Genomic DNA, 18,787 nt, shown 5'->3' on the forward strand with positions numbered 1-18,787 from the left:
TTGTTATTTAAAAATATATAGAGAATCGTTGATAAATTAATTATTTATTTAAAATTTGATTTTCAATTTCTATTTATAATTTTAAATCTTGACACAATGCTGCCAATTTCAACGAAAAATTAAAGGAAACAAATTATTATTAGAGAATATTTTTTGTAGTATAATTTATTCCTTTTGATTATGAATAGATATATAAAAAACTAATAATTTTTTTGGTACTTAGTAAAAATTGAAGTTAATAATTTCATTTTCTTTGGTAAATGGAATTTAATTTTTAAATTTGGAACTAATGCGTGCGCAAAGGTTGTTCTGCGCATGACTGAATGTACATGTGTTAGTGTTGTTTTTGTGTGAGGGCATTGTCATTGTCGCATAGAACTGTCAAAAACGATTGTTGAATTAACAGTTTTTATATAAAACCACAGTACTTTATTCAACAAATTATTCGAAAACTGTTTATTGACCTGATTTACTAAACAAGTGAGTTAATTTAAATATTTTTGGGTAATTGAATTAATATTGAAACAAAAAACAAATGAAACCTAACCTCACTTTCTGGAACTTACTTTCAGAATATTGTTTATATCTTTTATATTAAGCATTCTTTGTTTTAAATTAGGAAGTTATTATCAAGAACTATTTATCTTGTAGTCTCTATATAGCAATAGCTGAATAGTAAGTTAATTTTCACAAATTTCAAGAGTCTCTAAATTATCGTTACTGTATTTAATTTTCCAAATTATTTCGAACATGATTGTTTCTGTATTTTTCAGTAACTTACGTTTGTCAATTGCTATTTTATGTAAATTATTAATTTAATAAATAATTATTGGTTATTTTCAGAAACACTTCAAAAATGACACCGCCAATGGAGAGAATTCAAATTCTTGAATCAATTGAAAAGGATATAATTGCATGTTTGCAAAATGCCGGTCAAGCTTTTATGGAACTCAGTAAAGAGAAGTCTAGCTTGAAACATGCTGAAAGCCACACTCATAGTTTCTTGAAATCTTTGAGTGCTGTGGAGTCTAAATTGAGTGAGCAAATCAATTATCTCACTCAAGTATCAACAGGTAAAATAGGAGTATTTACGCATTATATTAAATTTAAATTAAATAATCAAATCAATAAAAAAAATAAACTAAATTAAAGATTAAGATAACAGGGTTGGAACTAGGTCCGAAAATTCGCTTCAAGTTCGTAAAAGTCAGTTTTTTTTAAACAAAATTCTGTAAAATCCATAATTTGATTAAAAAAGGACGAAAAGTTCGTATATTGTACGATATAATTTGGAGAATTTTAGAAAAATGACAAATGATTGCAGGAATTCAATTCTTTTCAAAAGTAATAAAATTTTTCGCAAAAATTCAAAAGTTTTTAAAAATTCTCGACAGAATTTCAATTATCTTTATAAATAGTAAAATTATTCTTCTCCAAAAATCAATTATTTTCAAAAAATTGAATAAAATTCTTGGCGAAATTTCAATTATTTTCAAAAATTTCCTTCAATTTAATGATTTATAGTACTATTTTAATAAAATTTTCCAAAAAATTCAATTATTTCGAAAAATTTTTAATAAATTCCACGCAAAAATATAATTATTTTTATAAACAATAAAAATTTTACAGGAATTCAATTATTTACAATTTTTTTAAATAAATTTCTTCACAATAATTCAATTATTTTCATAAATAATAAAATGTTTAAATGTATTCAATTATTTTAAATATTAAATTCCAGGGAAAATTAAATTATTTTTAGACATTTTTTTAAAATTCATCAAAATAATTCAATAAAATCCATAAATAGTAAATTTTTCACAGGAATTCAATTATTTTAAATACAATTTTTATAAAATTCTTCTCAAAAATTCATTTATTTTTTAAAATTTTCCAAAAATTCAATTATTTGTAGAAATAAAAAATTTTTTTCGCTGATTCAATTATTTAAAAAAGTTTTAATAAAATTCTATTTAACAATTCTATTATTTTCAGAAATAATTGAATTGTCGATATACTGAATATCATTGAAATCTTGTAAAGTATTTATAACAAAATTTGAAAATAATTGAATTCATTACAAGAATATTATCAACATTTTTTTCAATAATTGAATTCTTTCGAGAAAATATAATTAAAATTGTATTGAAAACAATAAATTTAATTTTTGGCAAAATTTTTATTAAAAATCTTTAAAATAATTAAATTTTTTTACAGAATTTATTTCAATTTTCTTGAAAGTAATGCAGATTTTAAAAAAAATTTTTACTGAAAATTTTAAAAGTAATTATGAAGATTTTATTTTATTAATTGTAATCAATAATTGTCCTATTAAATTATATTAAAATTATTCATAGATAATTAAATTCTTTTAAACCATTTATTAGAGTATTTGTAAATAATTGCATTTTTGAAAAAATTAAATTATTGAATTGTTTCAAAGAATTTATTACAAGATTAAAAAATAATTCAATTTTTGTAAAGAATTTTACTATACATTATAATAATCGTAAGCTTCCTTTCCGTTAGCAAATTATCTGCATTCATTTGTTTGTTTTGAAAATTAAATTTTGTGGGTTAAGTATTGGCATTTTTTATATTATATATTTTTTAATGTCAAACTTTTAAATGTGGAAAATACTTTACTTATTAAATTGTCTCGACTCTTTGGTAAAAAATCTAAAATTATCGAAAATTATCAAAAATTCAAAAATCCGAATTTCTTAAAATTCAACATTTTTTCCTCTCTTTTATGGGATTTAGCTTAATTATTTTTGTGCTTTTGGAAAAAACTTTACTTATTAAATTGTCTCAACTCTTTGGTAAAAAATCTAAAATTATCGAAAATTATGAAAAATTCAAAAATACGAATTTCTTAAAATTCAACATTTTTTCCTCTCTTATATAGGATTTAGCTTCATTATTTTTGTGCTTTTAGAAAAAACTTTACTTATTAATTTGTCTCGACTCTTTGATAAAAAATCTAAAATTATCGAAAATTATCAAAAATCCGAATTTCTTAAAATTCAACATTTTTTCCTCTCTTATATAGGATTTAGCTTCATTATTTTTGTGCTTTTAGAAAAAACTTTACTTATTAATTTGTCTCGACTCTTTGGTAAAAAATCTAAAATTATCGAAAATTATCAAAAATCCGAATTTCTTAAAATTCAACATTTTTTCCTCTCTTATATAGGATTTAGCTTCATTATTTTTGTGCTTTTAGAAAAAACTTTACTTATTAATTTGTCTCGACTCTTTGGTAAAAAATCTAAAATTATCGAAAAATATCAAAAATTAAAAAATCCGAATTTCTTAAAATTCAACATTTTTTCCTCTCTTTTATGGGATTTAGCTTAATTATTTTTGTGCTTTTGGAAAATACTTTACTTATTTAATTGTCTCGACTCTTTGGTAAAAAATCTAAGATTATCGAAAATTATCAAAAATTCAAAAATCCGATTTTCTTAAAATTCAACATTTTTTCTTCTCTTTTATGGAATTTAGCTTCATTATTTTTGTGCTTTTGGAAAAAACTTTACTTATTAAATTGTCTCAACTCTTTGGTAAAAAATCTAAAATTATCGAAAATTATGAAAAATTCAAAAATCCGAATTTCTTAAAATTCAACATTTTTTCTTCTCTTTTATGGAATTTAGCTTCATTATTTTTGTGCTTTTGGAAAATACTTTACTTATTAAATTCTCTCAACTCTTTGGTAAAAAATCTAAAATTAATGAAAATTATGAAAAATTCAAAAATCCGAATTTCTTAAAATTCAACATTTTTTCCTCTCTTATATAGGATTTAGCTTCATTATTTTTGTGCTTTTAGAAAAAACTTTACTTATTAATTTGTCTCGACTCTTTGATAAAAAATCTAAAATTATCGAAAATTATCAAAAATCCGAATTTCTTAAAATTCAACATTTTTTCCTCTCTTATATAGGATTTAGCTTCATTATTTTTGTGCTTTTAGAAAAAACTTTACTTATTAATTTGTCTCGACTCTTTGGTAAAAAATCTAAAATTATCGAAAAATATCAAAAATTAAAAAATCCGAATTTCTTAAAATTCAACATTTTTTCCTCTCTTTTATGGGATTTAGCTTAATTATTTTTGTGCTTTTGGAAAATACTTTACTTATTTAATTGTCTCGACTCTTTGGTAAAAAATCTAAGATTATCGAAAATTATCAAAAATTCAAAAATCCGATTTTCTTAAAATTCAACATTTTTTCTTCTCTTTTATGGAATTTAGCTTCATTATTTTTGTGCTTTTGGAAAATACTTTACTTATTAAATTGTCTCGACTCTTTGGTAAAAAATCTAAAATTAATGAAAATTCGAAAAAATTCAAAAATCCGATTTTCTTAAAATTCAACATTTTTTCTTCTCTTTTATGGAATTTAGCTTCATTATTTTTGTGCTTTTGGAAAATACTTATTAAATTGTCTCGACTCTTTGGAAAAAAATCAAAAATTATTAAAAATTATCAAAAATCCGAAAAATCGAATTTCTTAAAATTTAACATTTTTTCTTCTCATTTATGCCATTTATCTTTATTATTATTTGAATTTTTATTCAAGAGAAAAAATGGAAAACTGAAAAAATTTAGAAACTTTTAAAAATTTCAGGCCTTTTCCATGATTTCCCTGATTTCCAGAAGCCTTTTAAAAATTCCATACCATTTCCATGATTTCCAGATTCTGTAGGAACCCTGCTTTTGTCTGACTTTCTTCTAAATTATCGAATTCAGTGATTTCTGGGGTGAATTTGGTTAAGTTTTAAAATGATTAATTTCTATTTGAATTCTTTTTTTTGAATGGAGAAAATCTGATGTTAATTTAATTCTTTTTTCGTTTTGCACGGCAAAAAATATTTAGCTGGATAAACTACAGATTTCACTTTAGTAGCGAAATTTTTCAGTGCTTTAATTAATACTTTCGTTATTCTAGAGAAACTTATCGCTATTTCAAGTAAAACTTTTTTCAGTGTGTAATAATTATTATTTCTTTAAAAAGTATTTAATTTAAAATGGCTTTATAAAATAAGCAATGCAAAAGAAATGTTGTTTGAATATAATTGAATTCTTACGAAGAATGTTACTATTTATCTAAATAATTGAATTCTTGAGAAGAATTTTATTAAAATTTTTTAAATTGTTGAACAAATAATATTTAATTAGTAAATTAGTTAATAATTCAATTTTTTTTAAAGTTTGAGTCTGAAATTATTCAAAAATTCATATTTAAAAATAAAAAAATTTGTAATTTGCATAATAATAATAAACCGAATACATATCACGTTTCGCGTGCTAGCGCGCGTAACATTTGCTAGTTGAATATTAACAGCATTATAGCGTGAACTTTTAGAAATAATTGAATTTGGAAATTAATTTTTTTGAAAAAGTTTAATTGAATTGTTTTTATATTATTTGGAGTTTTTATTTTCTAATATATATTTAATTGAAGAATTTCCAAATGATCGAAATTTCGTAAAATTGAATTTTGTAAACAAATGGATTTGAAAATTGTCAAAGAGCTTTTTCGAAAATTATTAAAAAATAATTGATTTAAAGAAGAATTTTAGTTAAAAATTCGTGACTCGGACTGGTTACATAAAATTAACAAATAAATTGAACATATTTAACAATTTAACATATTTAACAAATAAATTGAACTGGTAACAAATAAAATGAATATTGTTTTAAAGGTCAACCTCACGAGGGTTCTGGTTATGCGAGTCAAAAAGTATTGCAAATGGCTTGGCACAGACTTGAGCACGTTCGAAGTCGTGTAAATGAACTCGAAAGAATGCGAAATAAGCATAATCAAGGAAGATCATCAATGAGAACTAATCAAACTCAAATGATGCCAGCAAATTCGATGCAACAACCTCCAATAAATGCTGCTTCGTAGTGTCAAACTTCATCAACTCACTTTACAGACTCGATTTTCGAGAATAATACAAATTTTTCTCAAGTGCAATGGTCAACAAATCATCCGCAATCATTGATTTCAAATCAAGAATTTCAACAAGTATGTATGGAGACATCAAATATTGATATGGAATTTTAAATTTTAGGCTATTAAAAATATAATTCACAACAAAAAGAAAAGATAATTACTTACTAAACTTATAAAAAAAGGGACTGTAATGAATTAAAAATAACAATGATTATTAATCAAACTTAAAAGATTTATTTATTATATACTATTTTACAAAAACATTCCCATAAAAAGGCAACTTTTTAACAACAGTGTATACATACATGTGTGCGTATCTAAAAAGTTTGAAATTTCTCTCTCTTTTCGGTAAAGACAATTGAAAACAATTACAATATTTATCGTTTTTTTTTCTTTGTGGAAAGACGTTAGTGAATTATTTATAAATCTTAAAAATCGACACTACCTTAAGGTACGGGAGTATCAATAACAGCAATGCTGCGTTGAACGGTTGCAGCCAACGAGAGTCGTGATCTTCTTTCTTCCTCCAATTGTAAAGTAAGTTGCGATATTTGCCACTGCAAATCCACCATTTGATGTTTCAGGGTCGCAATAGTTTTCGATAAGCTCCTATTTTTTTTTTTTAAAGGAAAGAGAAAAATTAATTTAAATATTTCAAATACGAGTCATAATCGACTTCAGAATTAGCTTTTTTTCTTAAAGAAGAAATTTCTCTTGTTCTTTATATTTGGTCCACTTGTGTATTTGATAATAAATTTCATCTCGAAGAGAAGAAATTATTTACGTACCTGTCTTCTCGTGAATCTCCATCTCCAAGTTTACTATTCATAAAGGATACTCTATCGCGAACATTATGAAGTGGGTCATAATCCAACATAGCTGAAATTCATATGACCGTTATTTATAAATCAAAATTTATTTCTACCGAGCCATTAAAACAATGTTACTTGCAATAGTTGCTCGATTTAGGAGAATTGCGCTGATCGTGTGAGCCTTGTGCTTTTTTTCTTTGTTTTCTTTTTTACAGAATGATGATAAAAATATTTCTCTATAGCTAATGAACTAGTGACAGCAAATGAATATCTATATCTTCTTTCTAAGAAGAAAAGTTGCCTGAGCTAATTCTGAAGTCGCACAGGAAATAATCCTGATGAAAGAAAAGAATCAAAATTTGAAGCTAGCGTTAATCTTGCTGAAATTAATTAAGCTGAAATGACACAAAGTTATTTTTTTTTTAATCAAAAAGTGTTAAAACTTATTTAAAATGAAAACCACAAAATAAAACGAAAAAGAAACACACTCGGATTATTTCATGCTGCAACAACTGTACAAAACGAGAAATACACAAATATCTACAATTAACAATTATATTAGTTACATATGATTAGGAATTATTAATAATTAATAAAAATTAAATTAATTTGTTATTTACAATTAAAATTTTTTTTAGATTCTTTTTTGAGAAATTATTGTTTTAAAGAACAGTTAAATTTGTCAAAAATTGTTAAAATATAATTTTGTTATTTTTTTTTATCGATTCACAGTGCTACTCACACAACAAGCAGTTTTTTTTCTTTATTTAAAAACAAATACTTACCAGAGTGAACAGTAAACCTGGTGTTTACTGTAAAACAATAGCCTTCAATTACTTTTAAAATAGTTGCATCATCCTCAAACTGCCGTTCGTCTAGAATAAATTAATTTAAACAATATATTAATAATCGCTTTATTCCGAATATATTTTCGCAGTTTAAATTAGTTGTTTTTGTTAAGTTTCTAATTTTTCAATTTTTTTTCATAATTTTTCTTTTTAAATGTTTTGAATTATAAAATCAATAAAATTCTATCTATTAATAAAATTCTAATTAATAAAATTGATACTATGTGTGCAAGAAAAATTGAGAAATTATTTTATTTTTCATAATTTTGTATTAAAAAGTGAATTTATTTGTAATTTTAAAAGAAAAGATTTTTGTTAAAAAGATGTTAAAATTTCTGAAACTTGGACAATTTATAATCAGAAATAAATTAATTCTTGTATAGAATTTAATTTTTTTGAAAATAATTGAATTGTTTCGAAGAATTCTATTAAAATTGAATTGAAAATAATTGAATTCCTGCAAGAATTTTATTCAATATAAAAATAAATTAAATTTTTCTCAAGAGTTTCATCAAAATATTTGAAAATAATTAAAATAATTGTTTCGAAAAATTTTATTAAAATTATATAGAAAGTAATTGATTTCTGCAAAGAATTTTATTATTTATATAAATAATTGAATTCTTCTGAAGAGTTTTATTAAAATTTTTGAAAATAATTAAATTATATCAAAGAATTTTATTAAAAACGTTTAAAAAAGTAATTAAATTCTTCAGAAAAATTTGATTGAAAATAATTGAATTTCTGCAAAGAATTTCTTTGTTCATATAAATAATTGAATTCTTGTCAAGAGTATTATTAAAAATTTTTAAAATAATTAAATTATGACGAAGAATTTTATTAAAAAAGTTTTAAAATTAATTTATTAATTAATTAATTAATTAATTAAATTCTTCAGAAAAATTTTATTGAAAAAAATTGAATTTCTGCAAAGAATTTCTTTGTACATATAAATGATTGAATTCTTGTTAAGAGTTTTATTAAGATTTTCGAAAATAATTGAATTTTTGCAAAGAATTTTATTAAAACTTTAGAAAATAATTGAATTTCTGCAAAGAATTTTAATATTTATAAAAATAATTGAATTATTGCGAAGAATTTTACTATTTATAAAAATAATTGAAATGTTTTAAAGAATTTATTATAATTTTAGGAAATAATTGAATTGTTTTGAAGAATTGTATAGAAATATTTGAAAATAATTAAATTTTTTTGAGAACTTCAATTAAACTTATTGTTTTGAAAATAATTGAATTTCTGTAAAGAATTATATTAAAATTAAGTATATTCAAAATAATTGAATTCATCAGAAGAATTTTATTATTTTTTGAAAATAACTGAATTCCTTTAATTTTTTTGATGAATATACCTATTTAAAAATTGCATTGAAAGTAATTTAATTTTCATATAGAATTTTTTTTAATATTTTGAGAATAATTAAATTATTTTTAGAGAATTTTAAATTCTTGTTGAAATTGAATATATACCTAATAAAAATATTTATTTATTTAAGATTCTTATAATTATTTGAAAATAATTAAATTCTTTCGTGCAATTTTATATAAATTGGATTAAAAATAATTTAATTCCTACAAAGAATTTAATATTTATAAAAATAGTTGAATTGTTTCAAAGAATTTATTAAAATTTTAGGAAATAATTGAATTTTATGGAAATATTTAAAAATATTTGAATTCTTCCAAAGAATTCAATTAAAATTGTTTTAAAAATAATTGAATTCCAGCAAATAATTTTACTATTTATAAAAATAATTGAATTCCAGCAAAGACATTTACTATTTATAAAAATAATTGAATTCTTGCGAAGAATTGCACTATTTATAAAAATAATTCAATTGTTTCGATGGATTTCTTGAAGATTTTAGAAAATAATTGAATTTATTCGAAATGTATTAAAATTTTTTTGTAATCGAATTCTTCTGAGAATTTTAATTAAAATTGATTTGAAAATAATTGAATTCCTGGAAAGAGTTTTACTATTTATAAAAATAATTGAATTCCTACGAATGATTTTTAAAAATTTTAGAAAATATATTCTGAATTCTGTTTAAAAATTTTGTTAAAATTTCATTGAAATTAATTGAATTAAATTGCTGCGAAGAATTTTATTATTTAAAAACAGAGTTGAATTCTTGCGAAGTATTATTAAAATTGTTTAATATAATTAAATTATTTAATTTCAAAAATTCTTTTTAAAGATTTGAAAATATTATATTCATCAACAATAATTAATAATTAACTAATGAATAAAATTTTTTGAAGAAACAAAAAAAATACATACTGCACAATTTCGTTGACCAACTGTTCTCGGATGAGTCAGATTTTCCAAAAGGCTTAATTGTATAAATAGGTGGAGCTGGTCTTAATGAAGTGAGACTCCAAGGTGTTTTAGTACTTAGAGATTGACCAATTTCCACAATTTGCTGTTGTTGTTGTTGTTGTTTCTCGTTGATTATCTTCGTTGCCTATCATGAGAAAGAATAAATAAAATAATTACTCTATTATCGAAAAATTTCAAATAAATAATAATCTTAAACATTAACAATAAGAAGAAAAAACATCCTATCTACGAAAAAATGACAAATTTTTCATTTAAAAGAATAAAGATTCTAAATCAAGACTCCTACACTTCTAGAAAGCAAAAATATCTAATAATGAGAAAAAGAAAAAACATTATCCACATTCAAACTCCGATAAAAAGGGTTTTCGATGAAGTAAAGTAAATAAATATTGATATAATATTGTTAGTAATAAATGGACAAAGCAAAAGCGTACTTCCCACAACATGGCTGTGAAATAGAAAAGCAATATTTATGACAATGAGAAAAGAATGAAATTGGAAAAAAAATTGAATTCTATTTTTAATATAAAAATGTATGAATAAATATTTTTTTTGTAAATATTAAGAATGAGAATAAAATATAATTAGTAGCGAAATAGGCCATGTTATTGATTCAATGAAAAAAAGTAAAACAACAGCCATGCTATGGAAGCTTGCCTTCATCCGTAGTCTCGGATAATGGAATCGCTTTCTTGAGCCACCAATGTGCGTACAGTCCTGAAGTGTATACTCGTTTTCCCTGAGGATGATTAACACTTTCTTGTTTCTCTCGAGCTTCGTTTCTGTGAACTTTCTTGATAATATTCTGATGTGAGCATGGAATTGGTTGCGAGTAACGTTTTCGATACACATCATTATCATTATCATTATCATGATCGTCATCATCATCATCTTCATCATCATTGTCATCAATGAGAGCAATATGAGAAAATTCTTCAGCATTCTCTTCTAATCTCGCAGAGTCATTTGATTTTCTACTCGAATTATCAAAGTCTATTTCAGTTTCTACATTGCTATTTACACTCGATTCACCAACACCCCATCTTGATACAAATGTATTAAGGTCGGAGAATTGTTCACTCTCACGGGGTGTTGAACCAAATGGCGAACTACAAATACACTGATATTCAAATTTATTCTCATCATTTTCACTCTCACTGTGCGATGTTCGTTGTTTTCCTCCTCGACCAGTTGAATACGATTTATAACACGAATTCATTTCAGATGAATTAAAATGACAACTATCAGCCATTCCTGAATCTGAAGACCATAAACTTGTCGTTGGAATGAATTGTGAATTCGAAGCTATTTCATTGAATGATTTCGGTAAATCATCGGGTGTTAATTCTTCCAAATTTCTCTGACTTTGATTCAATGATTTCCAATTTTTCAAATTCTCCTCACCAAATCGTAGATCAATTGTTTCATTTAAATTTTCATTGCACATAAAATTGTGTGTTACATCGAGATTTGAAGTGAAACATTGCGATGATGTGACAGTTGCCGGTAAACTTTTACTCGCCTCGAGAGAATAACGATCGTCGGCTATTTTTGTATTCATCACAGCAAGTAAACTAGAACTAGACGGAGGGATTTGTAATTTTTGAGCATCTTGTGGTGTATTCTCAAAACCATATCGAACGTCAAGTAATAATGTGGATTTGTGCAAGGGTCGTTTCTTTTTTTCAATTTGCTTTTCACAATCGGAATCAAGGGAACTTGTTTCTGACGTTAAATCTTGACTATTTGTTGGAAATATATTGTACGTTACGGTGCATTTTCTCATTCTAACATTTGCCAAATTGGGTTTATAAATATATTGAAGATAAAGAAGTTTCTTCATTAATTCGGGATGAATTATCTTTTTTCTTACGAGTCTGGCATAATAACGGGAAAGCCGTGTGAACGGAGGATGAGAACAACTCACATGGGGCATCACTGTTGGAGATCTCAAAATACCAAGGCCCTGCTCTTGTGATAGAAGATCGATCCATTGTTGTCTGTCCTCTTTATGCGTGCATAATACGGTTATATTCTCGATCATTGGACCTAGAAAAATTCGAATTTTATAAATTTTACAAAATAAAATTTCACATAGGTATCATAATCGTCGTCCACTCCTAAAATTAGTCATTTTTGCGTCTGCTTTTAATTTGTTTTTTTAGGTTTTAACAATTGAAATTCAATGATTTTCAAATAATAATTTTTTAGCACCAAAAGGTGGAGACTATTAAATAAGTAAAGTGTTTTTGAAGAGCCCAAAAATAGTGAAGCTAAATGCCATAAAAGAGAAGAAAAATTGTTGAATTTTAAGAAATTCGGTTTTTCGAATTTTTGATAATTTTAGATTTTTTACCAAAGCGTGGAGACTATTAAATAAGTAAAGTGTTTTTGAAGAGCCCAAAAATAATGAAGCTAAATGCCATAAAAGAGAAGAAAAAATGTTGAATTTGAAGAAATTCGGTTTTTTGAATTTTTGATAATTTTAGATTTTTTACCAAAGAGTGGAGACTATTAAATAAGTAAAGTATTTTTCAAGAGCTAAAAAATAATAAAGCTAAATGCCAGAAAAGAGAAGAAAAAATGTTAAATTTTAAGAAATTCGGTTTTTCGAATTTCCGATAATTTTTGATAATTTTTTATTTTTTATCAAAGGGTGGAGACTCTTCAAATAGTAACATTTTCCTACCGAAATAGCTAATGGTAACTAATTTTTATTTTTTGCCTGTCAAATTAAATTCCCGACTATTTCCTGATTTTCCAGATAGAAACAGGTAGAAACACTGTTAAATGTATTGGTAGAAACTAAAATCCGTCGAAGACGGGTACGACAGCTAGTTTTTAAATATGACGATTTCAAATCTTCTGAAATTTAATCATTTTTAAAAATTACAACTGTAATTCTTCCGGAACTCAATAATTTTCTAAAATTTTCTCTAAATTAATTATTTTTATTAATTTTAAGAATTTTCTGATATTTTGATTATTCAAAAATTTTTCAATAAAATGTGAATTCAAAAATTGAACTAAAACATGAATTTTCTAAAAGTTTGAATTAAAATTTTTAAATGTAACAATTTCAAATCTTCTAAAATTTAATTATTTCCACAAATTACGACTATTATTCTTCAAAATTCAATTATTATCTAGAATTATACCTATACTAAATTTTTGAAATGTTTATTTAAAGTAAAAAGCATTCAATTTTGCTGTTTTTAATTTAACTAACTTTTTAATTTAAATCTTTTTTTTGGTATTTAGTATTTTTGGCATTTAAGGAAGAATCTGACGTAAAAAAATTTGTTAATTTGTTTTAGTGTAAGGGAAAGAAATTTAATTTTTACTCTTTTAAGTAATTAAAAGTTGCATATATAAATAAAAATTATAATTTTTTTGTCAAGAAGAAATATTTGTTAAATTTTATGTTGTGTTACCTAAATCGATTCTGATTAATAGAAAATTGTAATTTTTATTCAGTTGCAACTTTTAATTGTTTACAAAGGTGAAAATTAAATTTTTTAATTTATAATTTAATTTTTCTTTTTCATATAAAATATAAAAATATGACATTGGACTAACTTATGTTCCGATTGTTTGTCGGATTCTTCCTTAAATTGTTCTTTTTGCTAGTAATTAATAATACAAAATTATTACCAGATATTTCAAACGCATTTTTCAAATCGTCTGTGCTTTCTATTAAAACAGCATTTATGCCGGTCAATGGAAGTTTCCCCTGTTAAACAAGAGAAAAAACATTGTAATAATAATTTACGTTTTCAAAATATTGTTAATTAGTGAGAGAATATAGAAGAGAAATACCTCGTAAACAAAAGAACTCATTCTTGAACTCGTACTAAGAACGAGTAAAGTCGTAGGAAAAAGGACAAAATATCTATCTCGTCGTTCAGCGCCCATTATTATTGTTACTGGACCAACATGTAAAATATCACCCAATGAATTCAGTTCCTCTCCTTCCCAACCTTTAATTCCGCTCGTTAAAATTTGCAGGGCAAGTTCTCTTTGTTTGCGCATTAATCCACATTGCTCCTAAATATAATTAAATCGACACAAATTAATTTGATTCGAATTAAAATTTTTACATTCTCATAAAAAATGAGAAGGTCTTATTATTATCAAATTTTATACTTAAATTATTTTTTGAAACTTACAGCAATTTCCCGATAAACGCAAACACTTCGTTGAGTATCGCCTCTGTCAGGATGATTTTTTTCAGTGTGCCTCTCTAGTTCCTGAAGCATGGCAGAGTATTTATCCAGTCTTCGAAATGGTTTACTTAAACCTGTCGTTAAAACTAATATTCCGGGAGTTATAGCACCATTGCGTTCCATAAATTCATTTAATTCGTCCCTATAAAAAATGAAGAGAAGTTGTAGAAAAAGAAATTGTAAAAATAACTCTAAAAAACATAAATAAAAAAAGTGGAAGTTTAAAAATCAATTAATGTGTTACCTATAACGGTCTAATATGCAAACCGCTTGAGGATGACAAGTGCAATAAATAGAATGTATTGATTTTAAACGAGGAGCAAGATTCAGAAATAAATTTCCAACTCTTGCATCAGAATCTTGTAACAGTGCACTATCTAAATTTGACAAAAGACGTTGATGAGTTTCTAGAACGTCTTGTATATTTCCAATTAATTGTTTATATTCTTCTTTTTTTAATCTAAAGGGAATCAGATATTTTTATTATTACACAGATTGTAGAAATAGCAAAAGGAAATTTCAGTGCAAACTAAATATCAGGGCTCGAACCAGTGATAGTATTTAAAAATACGGACTTTACGGACCAAAAATAAAAAATTACGGACCAATTACTGACAAAAATATAACCAGTTCGAGTCAAATAAGAGAACATTTTACTTAAAACTGTAAATTAAATTTTTTATCTATAAAACATGAAGATATCGATAACTCCGACTCTTCGACTCGGAGTAATCGATTTCTTTATGTTTTATAATAATTAAAGGTAACCGAGTGATAAAATCATTATTTTATATTATAAGAATATTGTTACTATTACTTATTCAAAATAACTTTCATCACTTCAAATCAATTATTGTTTCCAAAATTTTTAACTAAAATTCTTCTTTAAATCAACTATTTTTAATAATTTTCGAAAAAGTTATTTAACAGTTTTCAAATCCATTTGTTTACAATTCAATTTTACGAAATTTCAATTACTAGTAAATTCTTTCATTAAATATATATTAGAAAATAAAAACTTCAAATAATATAAGGGTCAAAATAAGTGAAACCGGCCACTTGAAAAATTTTTATCTCCAATTTTCAAGTTATCTATGATTTTTAGTAGATATATGAGTACACTTTTTCCCCCTAAAATATTTTCAAAAAAAAAATTTTATTTTTGAAGTAATCAGGTATTGAAGTTTTAGGTCATTTTATTTTCATTTTATTATTACTTTGAAACAAATAAAGATAATTAAGTAATTTTTTTTTAAATTAAAGCTTAAAGTCTATACTTTAAAGATGAAATAAAGCGATTGCTAAAAAATGAAAATTTATAATTGTTATTAACAATTCTTTTAAACAATTGCAAATTGAAGAATGTTCTCAATGTTTTTGAAAGATTAAATTACGATATATTGATGCGCAAAACTATAAGGATTCATTTAAAAAAAAGAAAAATGAGTAACCTCCAATATTATAGAAATTGTGTAGATTTTTCTGCCAAAATGCAGGCGAAAATCGACTTTTAATCTTAAAAATCCGCTTGAAAGCGTGAAGTTTCCAACAAAACAAAAGAAGATCTTATTTATTCGTTTACAATTTTATCTTTTTCCAGGAACTTGAGTCAATTTTCGCCTGCATTTTGTCAGAAAAATTTACATAATTTCTATAATATTGGAGGTTACTCATTTTTCTTTTTTTTAAATGAATCCTTATAGTTTTGCGCATCAATATATCGTAATTTAATCTTTCAAAAACATTGAGAACATTCTTCAATTTGCAATTGTTTAAAAGAATTGTTAATAACAATTATAAATTTTCATTTTTTAGCAATCGCTTTATTTCATCTTTAAAGTATAGACTTTAAGCTTTAATTTAAAAAAAAAATTACTTAATTATCTTTATTTGTTTCAAAGTAATAATAAAATGAAAATAAAATGATCTAAAACTTCAATACCTAATTACTTCAAAAATAAAAATTTTTTTTGAAAAATATTTTAGGGGGAAAAAGTGTACTCATATATCTACTAAAAATCATAGATAACTTGAAAATTGGAGATAAAAATTTTTCAAGTGGCCGGTTTCACTTATTTTGACCCATAAAAATAATTCAATTAAACTTTTTCAAAAAAATTCATTTTAAAATTCAATTATTTATAAAAATTCAGGCTATATTGCTTTTTATATTCAATTATTATCTCAAATTTGAACTGAAATTCATTTTTATGAAATGAAAATCAATTTTTATTAGAAAATTCTACTAAAATTCAATTATTTAAATACAAAAATAAATAATTTATTGAATTTTTAAATATTTCTTAAAATTCAATTCTCATAAAGAATTTCTTCAACAAATTTTTAAGTAAATTCTATGGACGAATTTTAATAAAATTTTTAAGAATAATTACATTTTTCAAAAAACTTGATTAAAATTGTATTAAAAATAATTGAAATTCTACAATGAGGTATATTATTTATGAAAATAATTGAATTTCTAAGAAGAATTTTATTTTTTTTAAAAATAATTTCTGCAATAATTTTGTAACTTCTCGAAAATTAAATTTTTTTTTGTTTTTAACTAAAATTTTTCCATAAATCTATTATTTTTAATAATTTTTTAAAAAATGCTTTGAGGATTTTCAAATTCACTGAAAGTAATTGAATTTTTATAAATAATTTTCTTTAAATTTTTAAAAATTCAGTGTGAATTCTTTTTAGAAATTTTGTTAAAATTGTATTAAAATTAATTGAAATCATGCAAAGAATTTTATTATTTATAAAAATTATTTAATTTTTCTTAAGAATTTCGAGAAATGCGATTAAAATTGTCTAAAAAATAATTGAAATTCTACAATGAGTTTTATTGTTTGTAAAAATAATTCAATTCTTAAAAAGATTGAAGAATATTTTTGAAATTAATTGAAATTTTGATAAAAATTTTATTAAAAAAAATTTATTAAAAGAATTTTATTAAAATTTTTGAAAATAATTGAATTTCGGAGAAGAATTTTATTACATTTATAAAGATAATTGAAATTTTGACGAGAATTTAAAAAAAAATTTAAACATAATTGAATTTCTGCGAAGAATTTTATTACTTTTAAAAATAATTGAATTTCTGCAATCATTTGTAATTTATCTAAAATTCTCCATATTATATCGTACAATTTACGAACTTTTTGTCCTTTTTCATTCAAATTAACGGACTTTATGGACCTTTTTTCAAAAAAACTGACTTTTACGAACTTGATGCAAATTTACGGACCTAGTTCGAGTCCTGAAATGTAGATAAATTATGCCATGACGTTTAATAATCATAATAAACTTTTCCATTTCTTACATATTTGACGATTCGAGAGGTTGTAAAAAGTTTGTAACCAAATTCTGAAGTTCAGCAACATTTGCCCTCTCCGAATCAATAATATCTTTTAATACTATATCACGATTAAGTTTCTGATGAACAGGTAATTCGGGAGGAGATTTTTCAGGCGAGAGATTTACGGTGGTATGTCCGGATTCTAAAAAAAAGATAATGTTGATTCTTTGCAATGGAAACAAAAAAATCTATTGTAAATTGTAAACTATTCTAAATAGAGATATAAATAAATAGAAAAGTTAATAAACGCACCTGGTATTCTGTACTCTTTAACATAATTCGAAGGAAACCATCCAGTCTTTTCGTATAAAGTTCCTTCCCACCAGCCTCCATCGTCAGTCTGTGTTATCGTTATAATATCTCCTTTCTTAAAGCACAGCTAAAAAAAATCAATAAACAAATTTACAACTCTGAATTTTAATACGAATCCAATAATATTAATTTATGCTTAATAAATAAAGAAATTCTACCTCATCGTTGTTTCGTCCTTTGAAAGAAAACAATGCTGTCACCAATTTTAGTGGATCTGACTTAGACATAGTGAATTCGTGCAATAAAAAAAAACTGTAAAAATAATAAAAGAATGTAAGTAGGTGTTTTTCATGATATACAGATGAAAAATGGATCAGTCAAGGTTTAATTTCGAAATAAATGTCAGTTTGGTATGTAAAATAAAGTACCTTTTGCTTTGCTGAGCCAGATATTGAAAACTCCTCAAGGCATTTGTTTAAGTGTCATTATAATTTTTAGTATCCTTATCGTATAATATATCATTAATTAACGCACTAATATAATAAAATTTGATTGTAAACACTATGTATATAAATATTATTAATAGCAACAATGTTTTTCTCTGTGAATTTCTTTATTGTACTGGATAATACTGGTATTTAATGATCGGCTTGTTAATGATTAACTATACAGGATAATTATATACTTGGAAGTGTGTCTATAAATAAAACTACAGAAACTATCTGAAATTATTAAAATCCCATTCCAATCTGCCCATCCCAACCATTTTTAACTAAAAATCACATCTGCATGAAGTTAGCACTGGAACCCAAATAAAAGTGCCTGGCTCTGATTGGTTAATTGTCAGCTGTGCGCACATAACCTCAAAAATTGTAATTCAAGTTTTGACAATTGACACACAATTGATATGAGAAATGAAATTATTAATTTTAATAATCAAAATCTAAGGTTTTTAATATC

At 23.9% G+C, this 18,787-nt stretch overlaps 2 protein-coding genes across 4 annotated transcripts; one reads left to right on the forward strand and one right to left on the reverse strand.

Moving 5' to 3' along the window:
• The first annotated feature begins 339 nt into the window (after positions 1-339).
• On the forward strand, positions 340-6,190 carry LOC122501220 (mediator of RNA polymerase II transcription subunit 11). Its single transcript, XM_043610526.1, has 3 exons — positions 340-480; positions 844-1,073; positions 5,714-6,190. Exons 2-3 carry the CDS (start codon positions 857-859, stop codon positions 5,917-5,919), a joined length of 423 nt encoding a protein of 140 aa, XP_043466461.1. The 5' UTR covers positions 340-480; positions 844-856; the 3' UTR covers positions 5,920-6,190.
• On the reverse strand, positions 6,179-18,623 carry LOC122501217 (rho guanine nucleotide exchange factor 7). 3 transcript variants are annotated; one of them, XM_043610522.1, is made up of 13 exons: positions 18,256-18,623; positions 18,046-18,139; positions 17,828-17,954; positions 17,540-17,717; positions 14,459-14,674; positions 14,158-14,356; positions 13,808-14,035; positions 13,643-13,721; positions 11,916-12,037; positions 9,929-10,112; positions 7,565-7,654; positions 6,756-6,846; positions 6,179-6,576 (listed from the first exon to the last, which is right to left on the reverse strand). In XM_043610522.1, exons 2-13 carry the CDS (start codon positions 18,112-18,114, stop codon positions 6,414-6,416), a joined length of 1,746 nt encoding a protein of 581 aa, XP_043466457.1. In that variant the 5' UTR covers positions 18,115-18,139; positions 18,256-18,623; the 3' UTR covers positions 6,179-6,413. The 3 variants fall into 3 exon arrangements, with proteins under 3 accessions (XP_043466457.1, XP_043466458.1, XP_043466459.1); XM_043610523.1 differs by lacking the exon at positions 6,756-6,846 and having other exon boundaries at positions 6,361-6,576; XM_043610524.1 differs by lacking the exons at positions 6,179-6,576; positions 6,756-6,846 and adding an exon at positions 6,929-7,174.
• Positions 18,624-18,787: the final 164 nt, after the last annotated feature.

Source organism: Leptopilina heterotoma, unplaced genomic scaffold (genome assembly GCF_015476425.1).
Source record: "Leptopilina heterotoma isolate Lh14 unplaced genomic scaffold, ASM1547642v1 Lhet_206, whole genome shotgun sequence".
Taxonomy (NCBI): Eukaryota; Metazoa; Arthropoda; class Insecta; order Hymenoptera; family Figitidae; genus Leptopilina; species Leptopilina heterotoma.